Genomic DNA, 12,813 nt, shown 5'->3' with positions numbered 1-12,813 from the left:
AAAAAACGTGTAAATACAATAGTCATCGCCCTGGTAAACACAGGCTTTAAGTTGATTAGCAATATTGTTGGTACCTACCTATTGCTGGTATACCCAAACATTTTAAGCTTCTGAAAACATCTTGTCACGTTTTGTTCCTATAAAAAACGAATTTACATGTCATCAGCACCTCTTCCCCTGTGAAAATATAATAATAAAAAAAAAATAGGATTACTATAAAACAGTGATGATTATATTTTCTTGGGATAATTTTCATTTTATTTCAACACATCATAATCAACTAAATAGTTGTAGTTAATGTTTTTTTGTTTTTCAAACATTCTGTTTTGTAAAAATAATCTATATTTTTCATATATATTTTTTCACAATCTTTCCAAATAATTATGCTTTTTGTAATTAAAAATTTATTTATTTTTTACACAAACAATGAACAACAAGAATTATACCTCTCAAGAAAACTTATCTTCACTTTTCTTATCATTGCACGCTTTTTTATAAGAATGGTGTTTTTCCAATTCATCATGAATTTTCTTAACTTTTTGGGGAAATTCACCCTGAAATATTCTTACGGATCCAATCCCACTCAAAACCTGGCATGTAATACATACGCAAAAATTTGGCATTTTTGTTGAACCTTTTATCATTACGTTTAGCTGCCAAATTCCATGATGCCGGTATTCTTTGCATATTCTTAGCAATTTCATCATAAATATTCTTATAAAGTAAATTCTTATAAATAAAGGGTGTATTCAGTCAACTGAAAACCGAGGGCACTCCAATCAACTCTTAGAAAGTGTGTTTTCAGTGATTACAAGTTGTTTTAAAATAAAAGAGCATCTACAATCTGAAGCTTACGGTTGTACACGTTTTTTTTTTAATAAGGAACCTTAACTTTGCTCCTAGCCTGGAGTTCCTTATTTTTACGGAGAATCTGAGTCTCGAAGTTCCTTATCGATTTCCTTATTTACATAGCTGCTAAGTTTGGATTCGCAAAAATTTGATTCCTTAAAACTTGTTTCCTTGTTCTCAGCCTGAGCAGTTCCTTAACAATTCCTTATTTTTTGGACCATTTTCAGCCTCGAGTTCCTTATAAACGTGTTCCTTATAAAAAAAAACGTGTATGTTCTTAACTTTTTTTATTTGTAACCTGACTGAACCTGTAATGTTTTTTTCTTAATATTTTTCTTAATATTTTGGTCATCGAAGACTGATCGAAGCCTTATGTTCTTATACGGTTTGTTCTTATAGAAAAAGCGCGTAGCGACAGAAATTAGAGAGCTACAGACTGTTCGTCGTTTGTTTCGCAATGCGGCAAACCAAAAACTATACGGCGAGATTATCTCTTTTGGGGTTTTAAGAACTTGGCTGTGTATGGTGTTATGCTCCCAAAGCATCATTTGAATGCTCTGTACTTGTTAAATATTTTTCGTCTGTCTGGAAAAAACCCGGGGGGGGGGGTACTAGGGCAATATGGGTTACGGGGATGCTCCGCTGGTCAGGGTACCTTTTTTAACCTCCACGAGTCCCAGGTAGGGTTGCAAAAACACCAAAATAGAAAAATCAGTCCCTCGTAGGGTGCCTATTTTTGGAAAATTTGGGGAAAAAGTAGAAAATTTGAGAAAATTTTGGAATTTCAGTCCCATTCAGGGTCACTTTTTTCGCAAATTTCGAGTCCCACGTAGGGTCCATTTTTCGAACCTCAGCGGAGCACCCCCGTCGGTCGACAAGAGTAGTAGAGGCCCCCCCAGTCGACCCTCAATTCACGTATTCACGTGCAAATTTTTGCCAATTCACGTATTCACGCGCGAAAAAAACCATTTTCACGTTCACGCGGTAATTTTGCTTTTAATTCTTTTGTTAAACGATTGTGAACTTATTGGGCTAAATATGACCTTTTATGGCCTCTTTTAAAGCTGTTTGACCTATTCTTATACCGACATGCGACAATTTTCACCAAAATGAAGTTTTCTGCAGTTTTGTGATTTTATTCTCGATAGCGTCGACCCTTTAGGGAAATGTTTAAGGTCTGTCACGCCAAAGTTACAAAGAACTACCTCTCTGGCGTACAGTGATATAGACCATGTCTGAATTTACTTGTTAAGGGTGGCAACAGCAATGTTAAGGCTTAGCTTTAAAGGATTTCCCTCCGATTTTCTTCGTCGCAGACCCGTATCTATCAAGGATAAATTTCAAATCGAGACTTGGCCTAAAATCATCGACTGGAAAGTCTCAGGCTTCAAAGAGGTGGTGCAAGAAAAGGTCGTCTAGTTTGACCTTCGTCTCCTAGAAGGAAATTTTTTGAAAAGAAGAACGCGAGCGAAGCGAGCGCGAAAAATTTTCGACAATTTTTTCTTCTTTTATTCCTGAGAAAACGGTCTTAACACGCTATTGTTAAACCCAAGTAGCCTTCTTGGTCACATAATTCATTCAAAATCTTGCATTATATTCAACACTGACCATTTACTGGCAAAAACCTGGTACGGCGAGCGAAGTACCTGCCCTACACGGTGCGGCATCACAAGAGTTTCTTCTGAATGTTCGATGATGCATTTATACAAGATTTATTAGAACTACCTATTTATGTAAATCATTAAAAGAGCAAATACCGTTCCCTGTCTCCAAGTTAATGCGGTATCATTTTGTGTACTGCATTTAGTAACAATATAAGTGACTACAGAAAGACGACCATCATTAGCGTCGACCGAGAAAATTTTCTCTAAGACTCTTTCGTTTTGGCTCAAAACACTATCGTTGGATGCATTATTTGCATTACAAAAGTTGTCATTAAATGTTACAAAATGCGTCCTCAGAAAAATATGGAAAAATATTTGTTTATCTTTAAATTTTATAAAGTTTTGATTATTTTGAATAACTTTACAATAACATTACGTCAGTATAATATCCAAGATTATATGCGAGCGAAGCGAGCAAGAAAATTTTTTAGATTTAGGTTTATTTAGTTTTGTTCTAGACAATAATTCGCTTTTCACGTTCACGCTCAAAATCTCGATTCACGAATTCACGCTGGAAAAATCTTATTTTCACGTTCACGTTGATATCTCAATTCACGTATTCACGCGCCGAAAAAGTCCAATTCACGTATTCACGACAGAAAAAAGGGTCATTCACGTGTCACGCCAGCCCCTGGGGGAGCCCCGTAGTACCCCCCCCCCCCCGGGGGGGAAAAATAAACCTTATTGATCCCTGATTTCATGGATTTCATTCATGGATTGATATAATTACGGAAGCCTGGTCTTCCCAAGTGATAGTACTAGTAGAATTCGAAGCTCTTACTCTCAAATTTCATATATCATCTCTCATCTCTATCTATGATCATGTTTCTCTCTTTGATTTTTCGTCGTCGTCTAAGTAAATTTATACATACTAACAAAACGAAAGGAAGAAACCACATTACGTAATGCTGATTCAGTTGCTATGTCAACGACGGCCGAAGGCATTCATCGCCTGATTTCCATTCGGTTTTGCCCTTGAGTATTTTGCAGAACGAATAGCGATTTACTTTATTGTGCGCATGCGTGGTATCAATTTCTCACCAGACGTCGTTCATGTATGATTTTTACCTTGCTCAATATTAAAAACCAAATAACAAATTAAATTGATTGAAAATAAGTAACTGGGATATTATTTGGAGTTGGCATTTTGGTGATTATTTGAATCTTTAGTTTGTTTTAGATGGTTTCAGTTTTTTTTCTCCTAGTACTAAACATTTGATTTTTCTTCAAGCAATTCTCATTGTTGTTGCTCTCTGATTGGGCGAGATCAAAACAAATTTGAAAACAGTTTGATACAGTGATTGAGTGATACTTACAATCTTCTCTATACTTTTAGGGTGTATCTTTATTTTGATGATATCTCATTTTTTGATACAATATAATTCAGATGAAGAAAATCAATCAAATGACTCTTGTATGTAAAAAGATTTTCTGAATATTGGATGGTGGGTTGGGCACATTGAAAATCCCTGCTCTCCCGCAAACAATTGTTCTAATTCTGATGTTATGGAACAGTGGGATTAACTGGTTTACTAGAAAATCATATACAATTGTATCAGGCTAATAATGCACAAGTCCGACAGAAACATAGGCAGAGAAGTTTATGCTCATAGAACTAGTATGCCATCTTCAAGAAAAACTGGTTCTTCTGGACAAAGATCCAGTCATGGATCAAGAGGTTCATCAAGCTCTGGTTCAAATGTTTTGATGGTTGGACCAAATTTTCGAGTGGGTAGAAAAATTGGATGTGGAAATTTTGGTGAATTGAGACTTGGTAAATAGCAATATCAATTATATTTGAAATACCTTGGTTTGAAAATATTGTTTGTTTTATATTTTGAAGACTAATTAATCTTCATAATTTTAGGTTTCTCAACAGAGCTGATTTTGACAAGTGTACCGGGTGACCCACGAAAAAGTTTGGACGTTTCTCGGCGTCTTGAGGCCGAACAAATGTCCCAAAGTGCTTGGAGTTTTATTATTTAGAAAGTAGATATCCTAACTTAAAATTTGAGCTATCACTTTTTAAATTTGACCGACTAGTTCTCTACTTGTGAGCTTTTAAACTCAAAATTCACTTTTCGGAAAGTGTAAAAAACACGTAAAAAAGAGGTATTAAATTAATGCAATCAATTAGAAAATCTCTTATAAATTGACTTATTTAACGAGTTTTATGACATTAATAATTATTAAAAACACCTTTGAAAGTAGTTTTTGTTTAAAACAAGACTAGTTTTTATCAAAATTGGCACTTTCAAGGAATTTTCTCAAAAACTGTATATCAAAAACGTCTAAAAATACCTAATTTGATACCCCTTTTTTACCTGTTTTTTACACTTTCCGAAAAGTGAATTTTGAGTTTAAAAGCTCACAAGTAGAGAACTAGTCGGTCAAATTTAAAAAGTGATAGCTCAAATTTTAAGTTAGGATATCTACTTTTTAAATACCAAAACTCCGAGCACTTTGGGACATTTGTTCGGCCTCAAGACGCCGAGAAAGGTCCGAACTTTTTCGTGGGTCACCCGGTACAATATTTAGCAAAATCAGATCTCACCAGATTATCAGCAATGCCAATGGGAACGCAGCGGTGCCATTTAATGGAAAATATGCAAAACATATGTAACATGCATACATAATGGGTTAATTTAATTTGAGTCCCGATTGGGATTCGACTTATCAGACTAAGGGTTTTCGTTAAGAATATACTTATACTTACCCATACTACTGTACCCCTATACCAGTTGGGTGTTTAAGATATAAACTGCAATCTTTTCTCTTTTCGGCAATTATTGCCGAAAACAACAATTTTTTCAACAATGAAATGCTGAATCAGCAGAAAAATAAAAAAGTGAATAAATGAAAATTGCCGTTTTCAGCAATTATTGCCGTTTTGAAATAAAAGTTGATTTTATTATCGTTTAGTTTTGTTTTCAACTGGTTTTTGTTGGAAATGCAGATAGCGAAATCGAGTCATATGTAAACAAATTTACAACAAGGGTTTTGTTATCTCTTTCTGGCTGTGTTTCGGCATCAACGCAGGATCTTTTAACATATTATTTTAGAGCTTTTCATGTTATTGAGCAACGAAAAATTGAAAAAATCACTCACTGATGCCAAAACACAGCTGAAAAAAAAAACATATTGTAAGTTTGTTTACATATGACTCTATTTTGCTAGTCTGCATTCTGACAGAAACCAGTTCAAAACAAAAACAAACGTCCCAAATGCAACCTTTCCGTGAGCTAAATAGAGATGATAATTTTTTCACACTTTTACTTCAGTCCCGAATTCAACCTTTTTGTAAGCTAAATCGGGACTGTCCCGAAGCCAAGCATTTCCTAAGCAGATTTGGGACCGTCCCAAAAATTCAAGCCGTACAGTATCTATCTTTCAGTGACAAAATATTAATTATATATTATATATACTTTTAATTAAGTCCTGAATCAAACCTTTTTGTAAGGTAATTTGGGGACCATAATTTTTATACTTTTACTTGAGTCTCAAATCCAACCTTTTTGTAAAATAAATCTGGATCGTCCGAAAACCAACCTTTGCTCAGGCGAATAACGGGGCCCAAGTAAAAGTATGTATAATATATAAAACCACAGAGTCATTGCTTTTAAATCGATTCCACATTCTAGCACATCATTCCAATTCAGGATGATCTGAAGTAGAACTGAAGTAAAATCAAGCCTACATAGGAAACTTTCTCATTCCTGACTAAAACGTCCTTGCTAATGCACTAGATTGTCTTGTGCCAAAAAGTATTATTTGATAAGGCAACCATTAAGAAATTGTGCTGTTCGTGTTGCAACCAGCGTTATATTTAAGAAAATATTTGTAAAAATATTTGAGAAAATATACATACAAGGAGGCAGTTGGAAAGATTTCAGGCTTTTGAAAGTCGTGTCAGGTTGTCAATTTATTTTTGCAGAGGCAAGTGACATGAACAGAACAATTTTTCGATGATCGCCAGTGCTAATAAAAGATAGAACTTAATGATATAGAATAAAAAATTACAAATGGGTTTTAAAGAATTTACCTTGTAAAGATATTGCACTTAGACCGGGCATGCACACCAAACTTTCACAACACAAAAATTGAAAGCAATAATTACATCATAATTCTTCTCCCATGCAACACTAAACCCTCATATTGATCCATGAGATCCAGACCATCACCATCAGCCAAATTAGGACTTTAATAAAAGTCAATTTTATGCATGTAATTTTCTGGCTCTATATAGGTTTTGCATATTCTCCTATGAAATCTCACCACAACAAAATTTGCCCCCATAATTTTTTACAAATTCTCAATACCTCAAGCGAAGAAATATTTCCAGGTTTTTTGACAAATCAGCAAATTTCTTCCCTAAAGGTAGCAGACAAAAACTCAAAAAAACAAAAAACTCTATTGTTATCAACCATCCTGCTATTTTTTTATTTTGCTGAAATTCATATTCCAAATTACACAGATACTAATTCAAAATGGGTGTCTGTCTGTGTCTGTCATAATTTTAACTTACTTTTGTGTACATTTACTTCATTGAGTATTTTTTGTAATTAAATGAGTACCTTAGAAGGTAAGTTTGACAGTGGATACACTTTAAAATGAGATGATTTTTTTTTAAAAACTAGAAAAATTTCTTCATGTTCATTCAACCTAACAGTTACATTCAACTTCTTGGTGCATAACTGGCAGTTTTTTTTTAATTTTCTAAAACAAACTCAAAATGTTTGTCTAAAAAGCTAATATTCAAACACATGGTCAAGTCAAGAATAGAAAATTAATTGGAACTTTCCCTTTCAGGTAAAAATCTGTATACCAATGAACATGTTGCAATAAAATTGGTAAGTTTGAAATTTATGTATGTTTGTAAAGAGAATTACTTTGATTGGTTTTTAGGAGAAAATAATGAAATTATAGGATACTTCCCTGATGAAAATTTATTTTAGAGTATGTCTCAATGATATGGCTTGGACACAGGTCCTAGGTTAACCTGGTTCCCCTGCCTAATCTGTTTTTTGATAGATGAAGAGGTTAGTCCTGGACTCATCTTGTATTTATGAAGTTTTCTTTATCAGTTTGTCCCATTAGGCTTAAGACCTGGTACCATCAGCTGTGTGACCATAAATAACTTTTCCTATTAAAAAAATGATATTAGCGGAAAATAAAAAGGTTTATTACTTTTTGAAAACAGTTTAACTAAATTTCTTTTGTTATGAAACCTAATTAAACTTTCCGGTTTTTTTTTATGTTTGGGTTAATTTTCTGATTAGAATTTACTTAGATTTTAGCTGCCTGTCATTTTTAACTGCAAATCTGAAAAACAATGTCCAGGTATTGGTTCCCTTTTTTTCTGAGGTTTTGGTTTTAGATGCTCTTTTTTTAAACATAAGATTGAATTTAGATTCATTAGAATTACAAAAATAAATGCCTATCAAAGTTTTAAAAACTGAAATTTGGATTTTTGAAATTTTTCGAATTTTCATTTTTTGAACATTATGCGATTGATTTCTTGTTTTAATTTAGGAACCACTGAAGACACGAGCACCACAATTGCATTTAGAATATCGATTTTACAAAGCACTTGGGCAATCAGGTAAGTTTCATTAACTTTTATCTATCCCAGCAGTCATATTTATTTTATAGTTAGAGTTAGTTAAATCTAAAAACAAGTACTTTTTTAAAATTTTTCATGAAACAAACATGCAGGTATCTTGTTGATCATTATTTACCACTGGGCTACCACTTCAAAGTTCTAAAGCTTTTGCTTTGACTATACAAATTGACACTTTCATAATAAAACTTTACTGCAACCAATGTGTCTACATTGTTTTTAGTTACAAGCTATCGTCCACAATTTTTTTCTTTTAATTTTTCAAAGCTGATGGCGTTCCTCAAGTGTTTTACTTTGGCCCATGTGGGAAATATAATGCCATGGTCATGGAACTACTGGGACCAAGTTTAGAGGATTTGTTTGATCTTTGTGAAAGGCAATTTTCAATGAAGACAGTTTTACTAATAGCTATGCAACTGGTGAGTTCTTAACATTTTGATTTAAGTTTTTTTTTGCATCAATTCTATACCATTTGCATTGCAAGGGGATATTTATGTTTCTATTTTTCCAAGTACTTTGTATGGACAGCACTCGTACCCGAAGACTTAGGATATCACATCATAAGCGTCCTTAATTCTAGAACTTATACTATAATAATTGTCGGTCTTAAAAGTTGCAAGTATTACACTGTTGCATTTGATTACCAAACGTGCATCTCTTTTTTTTCAGATTCGAAGATTGGAATACGTACATACCAAACACATGATATATAGAGATATTAAACCAGAAAATTTTTTAATTGGTCGACGGCAAAATGTCACTGAAAAGTTAATTTACATAATAGACTTTGGTTTAGCAAAGGAATATATAGACCCAGAAACGAAAAAGCATATACCATACCGTGAACATAAATCGCTAACTGGGACAGCTAGATATATGAGTATAAATACGCATTTGGGAAAAGGTAATATGCAAAATTTTTTTGTCAGAAGTTTGTATTTATTTGTGTCATTACAGGCCCCTCAAATTATGGTTGAATTTGATTTATTCTTTTAGAACAAAGTAGGAGAGATGATTTAGAAGCACTAGGTCATATGTTTATGTATTTTCTACGTGGAAGTCTACCCTGGCAGGGTTTAAAAGCCGACACACTGAAAGAACGGTATCAAAAGATTGGAGACACAAAGCGATCAACGCCCATAGAAGTCCTCTGTGAAAGCTTTCCAGGTTAGTGTTGTTTTTTGTTCGTTTGTTTTGACTTTTTTGTTTGTTTTAAACATTCAACAATAACTGGATATTTCTGATGCTCTGGTATTTTAATGGATGACTGCTTGATGTTTGCTTGTTCATTATCATGATGCTCCATAATATCTATTTACATTACAGAAGAATGGGCTACCTACTTACGATATGTGCGGAGACTGGATTTCTTTGAAACTCCAGATTATGATTATTTACATTCACTTTTCCGTAACCTCTTTGAGAAAAAGGGATACAAAGATGATGGAGAATTTGACTGGACTCATAAAACCATCGTAAGTTTTTTCTTAAAGTTCTTTGAATGCACCCTTGGTCTTTTCCCGTGTAAAAAACCATGCAAAGTTGTGATATTTATGTCTGATTAATAGTAGAACATAGTCATACTATGGTGTAAGGGGTGATTTGTAGAACTGAAAGTAATGAAAATTCAGAGGTACTTTTGATCATACTTCTCATATTTCAGGTATAATACTGCCTTTTATAAACCGTTTGCAATGTACATATCAGGAAATCTTGGTAACTCGCAAAGTAAAATAGAGACCTGAACTTAATCTATTTTAATAACAAACCAAGATAATGTGAACCCAGTCAACAAAGTGCAGTAGGGAAAAAAAGGGCTATAATTATAAAAAAAGTCAAGGAACAGTTTTTGTGCTTGTTGAAAAGATAATCAGGTATTGAAAATCATCAAAAAGTAAAAATTCAAAACAGTTTGGAAATGAAGAGCGAAAAGCAAAAAGAAACAAAATGTTTTCGTAGAATTGTGCTGCGATCACCATTTTCATATAAAAAAATCTTCTACCATGAAATTTCAAATATTTATTCATTCAAAGAATAATTGCTATTTGATTCGAATTCGAATCAAAAGTTATTCTTGTCTTTGCTGCAGTTTCTAATGTAATTTTAAAAACAGTGTATTTCAAGCTCTGTTGGCATTGATTTATATCAGCAAGATTCCTCAGTAAAACCCTTCCCAAGGAGTTGATCCAAAGTTGGTTGCTATCCAGCAATCTAACTTTTGGCTATAACTTAAAGCTCAATTTCTCTTGCCAAGAACGAAATGTTTCAATTTGATCCTTAAAATAGTAATTTCGTTTTAATTTATGATTTTCATAGTGGATATGTTGCATTTCTAAAGGTAGGCTCAATTCTAATGAAAGTGTCAATTTCCTTTTTTTCAGCCATCCACTTCGACTTCAACGACAGAGGTTGCCAAAGCACAGCCATCAAGGCCAGACCCTAGGGTATATACCATCGTTTTGCTTACTTTGGCTTACTTATTTACAAACACATTTCTACTTCTAATCTAAATCTAAACTCTTTTTTTCTCATTGTCAAAATGGATTTCGGCCTCAGGAAAAATTTCTGGAAAAAAACATTAAATTCCATTTTTTGTCTGACAAGAAAAATTTGATCCTTGTATTAGTGGAGTAATTAAAAATAAATACCATCAAAGTTTAAGTTCACTTTTCCTAATTCCAATGGAATTCCAACGTTCTTTAAAATAGAGATATAATTTCACATCAGAGAGGCTTCTGGCACAACACTGCAAAATTGTCCAAACGTTTACTTTTCTTTTCAGGCGACGAATAATGATGCATGGACGTCATTACCTAAGAACCAATCTAATTCGATGTTACGTCCACAAATAGGTGGATCCGTACAAGTGGTACGCTCAACAACTGGTGAATTGGGCGGTGATGACAAGAATGAAAGGAAATCTGCGGTACCGCTGAACGCTCCCCCAGACGTAGAAGTTGAAGAGACAAAGTAAGTTGGTGTCTCAACATGAAAGATATATTGTTTTTCTAAAGCATCTCAGCAAAGAGTGCACCCAGAAAATTGTCACCCTAGCCAATTTCTTTTAAATCCACTAAAATTTGTATGGAATGAACAGTGAATTTACTACATCAAAGTTATTGAGATTATTGCTGACCTCCTTTAAAAGATGCAGGGGTAGATGTGAAGACTGAACACATGCGTCATATTAAATTCTCAACTTGTATGTCACCTCATAACTTTGGGGCAGGCTGGAGACTTCAAAATGGTCCGATTTGTTGAAATTGGTTACTTTTATCAATTTTACAATATTGGGCCTACAAATGTTTTTAAAACACTGAAGTCCAGTGCGGTTAACACATTTGAAAGTCTGTTATAGGAACTAAAGACATGACTACGAAAATTTTATTTATTTTCCCTCAGGTGTTGTTGCTTTTTCAAGAGGAAAAAGAAGATAACGAGAAGGAAGAAATAAGAGCTCAAAGACATTAAGTATTGGTAATATTAATACTGGAAAATGGTCAGTAAAATGTCGATTCTATGTGATGGATTCCCTTGAAAGCAAAACCTCTATGTGTCAAAAAGTGAAAACTGCAATGTCCAAAAATAAAATCATAACAGAGTATTTTTGTATAGAAATTCCTCTTTGGAGAGTGCAGATGTATGGGCCCAGCCAAAATTATTTGAACTTTTACGTAGAGAAAGGCTTACAGTCTTGGGTATACAGTTACTACTCCAAACTTGATCTGCTGGCAACATTGGAGTTATAATTGTTCTGTCTTGGCAACTGAATTCCTTGTCAAGAAATTAAAAATACAAAGATGGATGGAATTTTCGCTTAGCTTGCAATATAATTTCACGAACTATTTTGGAGTGAATTTGAGACCATTTTCTTTGGATTTATAAATTTAATTTTGTAAATTGGTTGATTTCTATGACAATCAATTTTAGTGTTCAATAATGTTTTTTTGTCGGGTAATGATGGAATGACAAAACTGTTGTCTTTTATCTCGCGATTTTTGTTCTTTCTGTTATTATCTTTGAAAGGAAAAGAAAGTAAAATTGGAAACATTAACACTTTTTTTAACAAATATTCAATTTAGAAATATTTTTTTCAAATTATAAAAGTTATACTCGTAACTTTGAAATGAGCAAATGTTTCGTTCATTGGAAAAAATTAACAGTCGAATTGATATCTTTTCAGTTGCAATCATTTTTATATAGCTTAGTCACCAATGATTTTATCGAGAGATTTATCTTTTATTCTCCCTATCTTTTTATGGATATGGATTGTAAGTCTTCTAGGCTATGTTCCATTATATAGTTTTGTTTATTTTTAATTTTTGCTTTTTATGTTAATTTCTTTTACTACTGTCAAACCTTGTTGCACTTTTCATAATTTGAAAGGTGGTTTTCCCTGTTCCTCAAATTGACAGTGGGTTGTACATTTATTTTTCCCTCCCTACCAGCTTAATAACAAATAGAATAAAATGTTTTTTTATTATAAATCTTACCAAAAATGTGCTTTGTGTCCTTCTTTTGTTGGCTATTACGTCTTAAAATAAGGTTCTTCTGTCCTAGAGAGAGTCCTTTCAGTCAGTTTCTATATGTAACCTCCACTTCAAACTAAGTGAAATCATTCCCTTGCATTTGCATGGATTCATCTACCAGAGAAGCAGCCCTCTTTTAAATAATCAATAA

At 33.4% G+C, this 12,813-nt stretch overlaps 1 protein-coding gene across 1 annotated transcript; it reads left to right on the top strand.

The window, feature by feature from the left end:
• Nucleotides 1-3,847: 3,847 nt before the first annotated feature.
• LOC136800637 (casein kinase I-like) lies at nt 3,848-12,620 on the top strand. The gene is made up of 10 exons (XM_067057284.1): nt 3,848-4,287; nt 7,323-7,363; nt 8,046-8,115; nt 8,401-8,552; nt 8,803-9,037; nt 9,130-9,300; nt 9,460-9,608; nt 10,515-10,577; nt 10,916-11,103; nt 11,536-12,620. Exons 1-10 carry the CDS (start codon nt 4,080-4,082, stop codon nt 11,585-11,587), a joined length of 1,329 nt encoding a protein of 442 aa, XP_066913385.1. The 5' UTR covers nt 3,848-4,079; the 3' UTR covers nt 11,588-12,620.
• Nucleotides 12,621-12,813: the final 193 nt, after the last annotated feature.

This window comes from Clytia hemisphaerica, unplaced genomic scaffold (genome assembly GCF_902728285.1).
Source record: "Clytia hemisphaerica strain Z4C2 unplaced genomic scaffold, Clytia hemisphaerica genome assembly, whole genome shotgun sequence".
In the NCBI taxonomy this organism is placed as follows: domain Eukaryota; kingdom Metazoa; phylum Cnidaria; class Hydrozoa; order Leptothecata; family Clytiidae; genus Clytia; species Clytia hemisphaerica.
The sequence above is the reverse complement of the archived record's forward strand: the minus strand, read 5'-3'. Positions and strand labels throughout refer to the sequence as shown.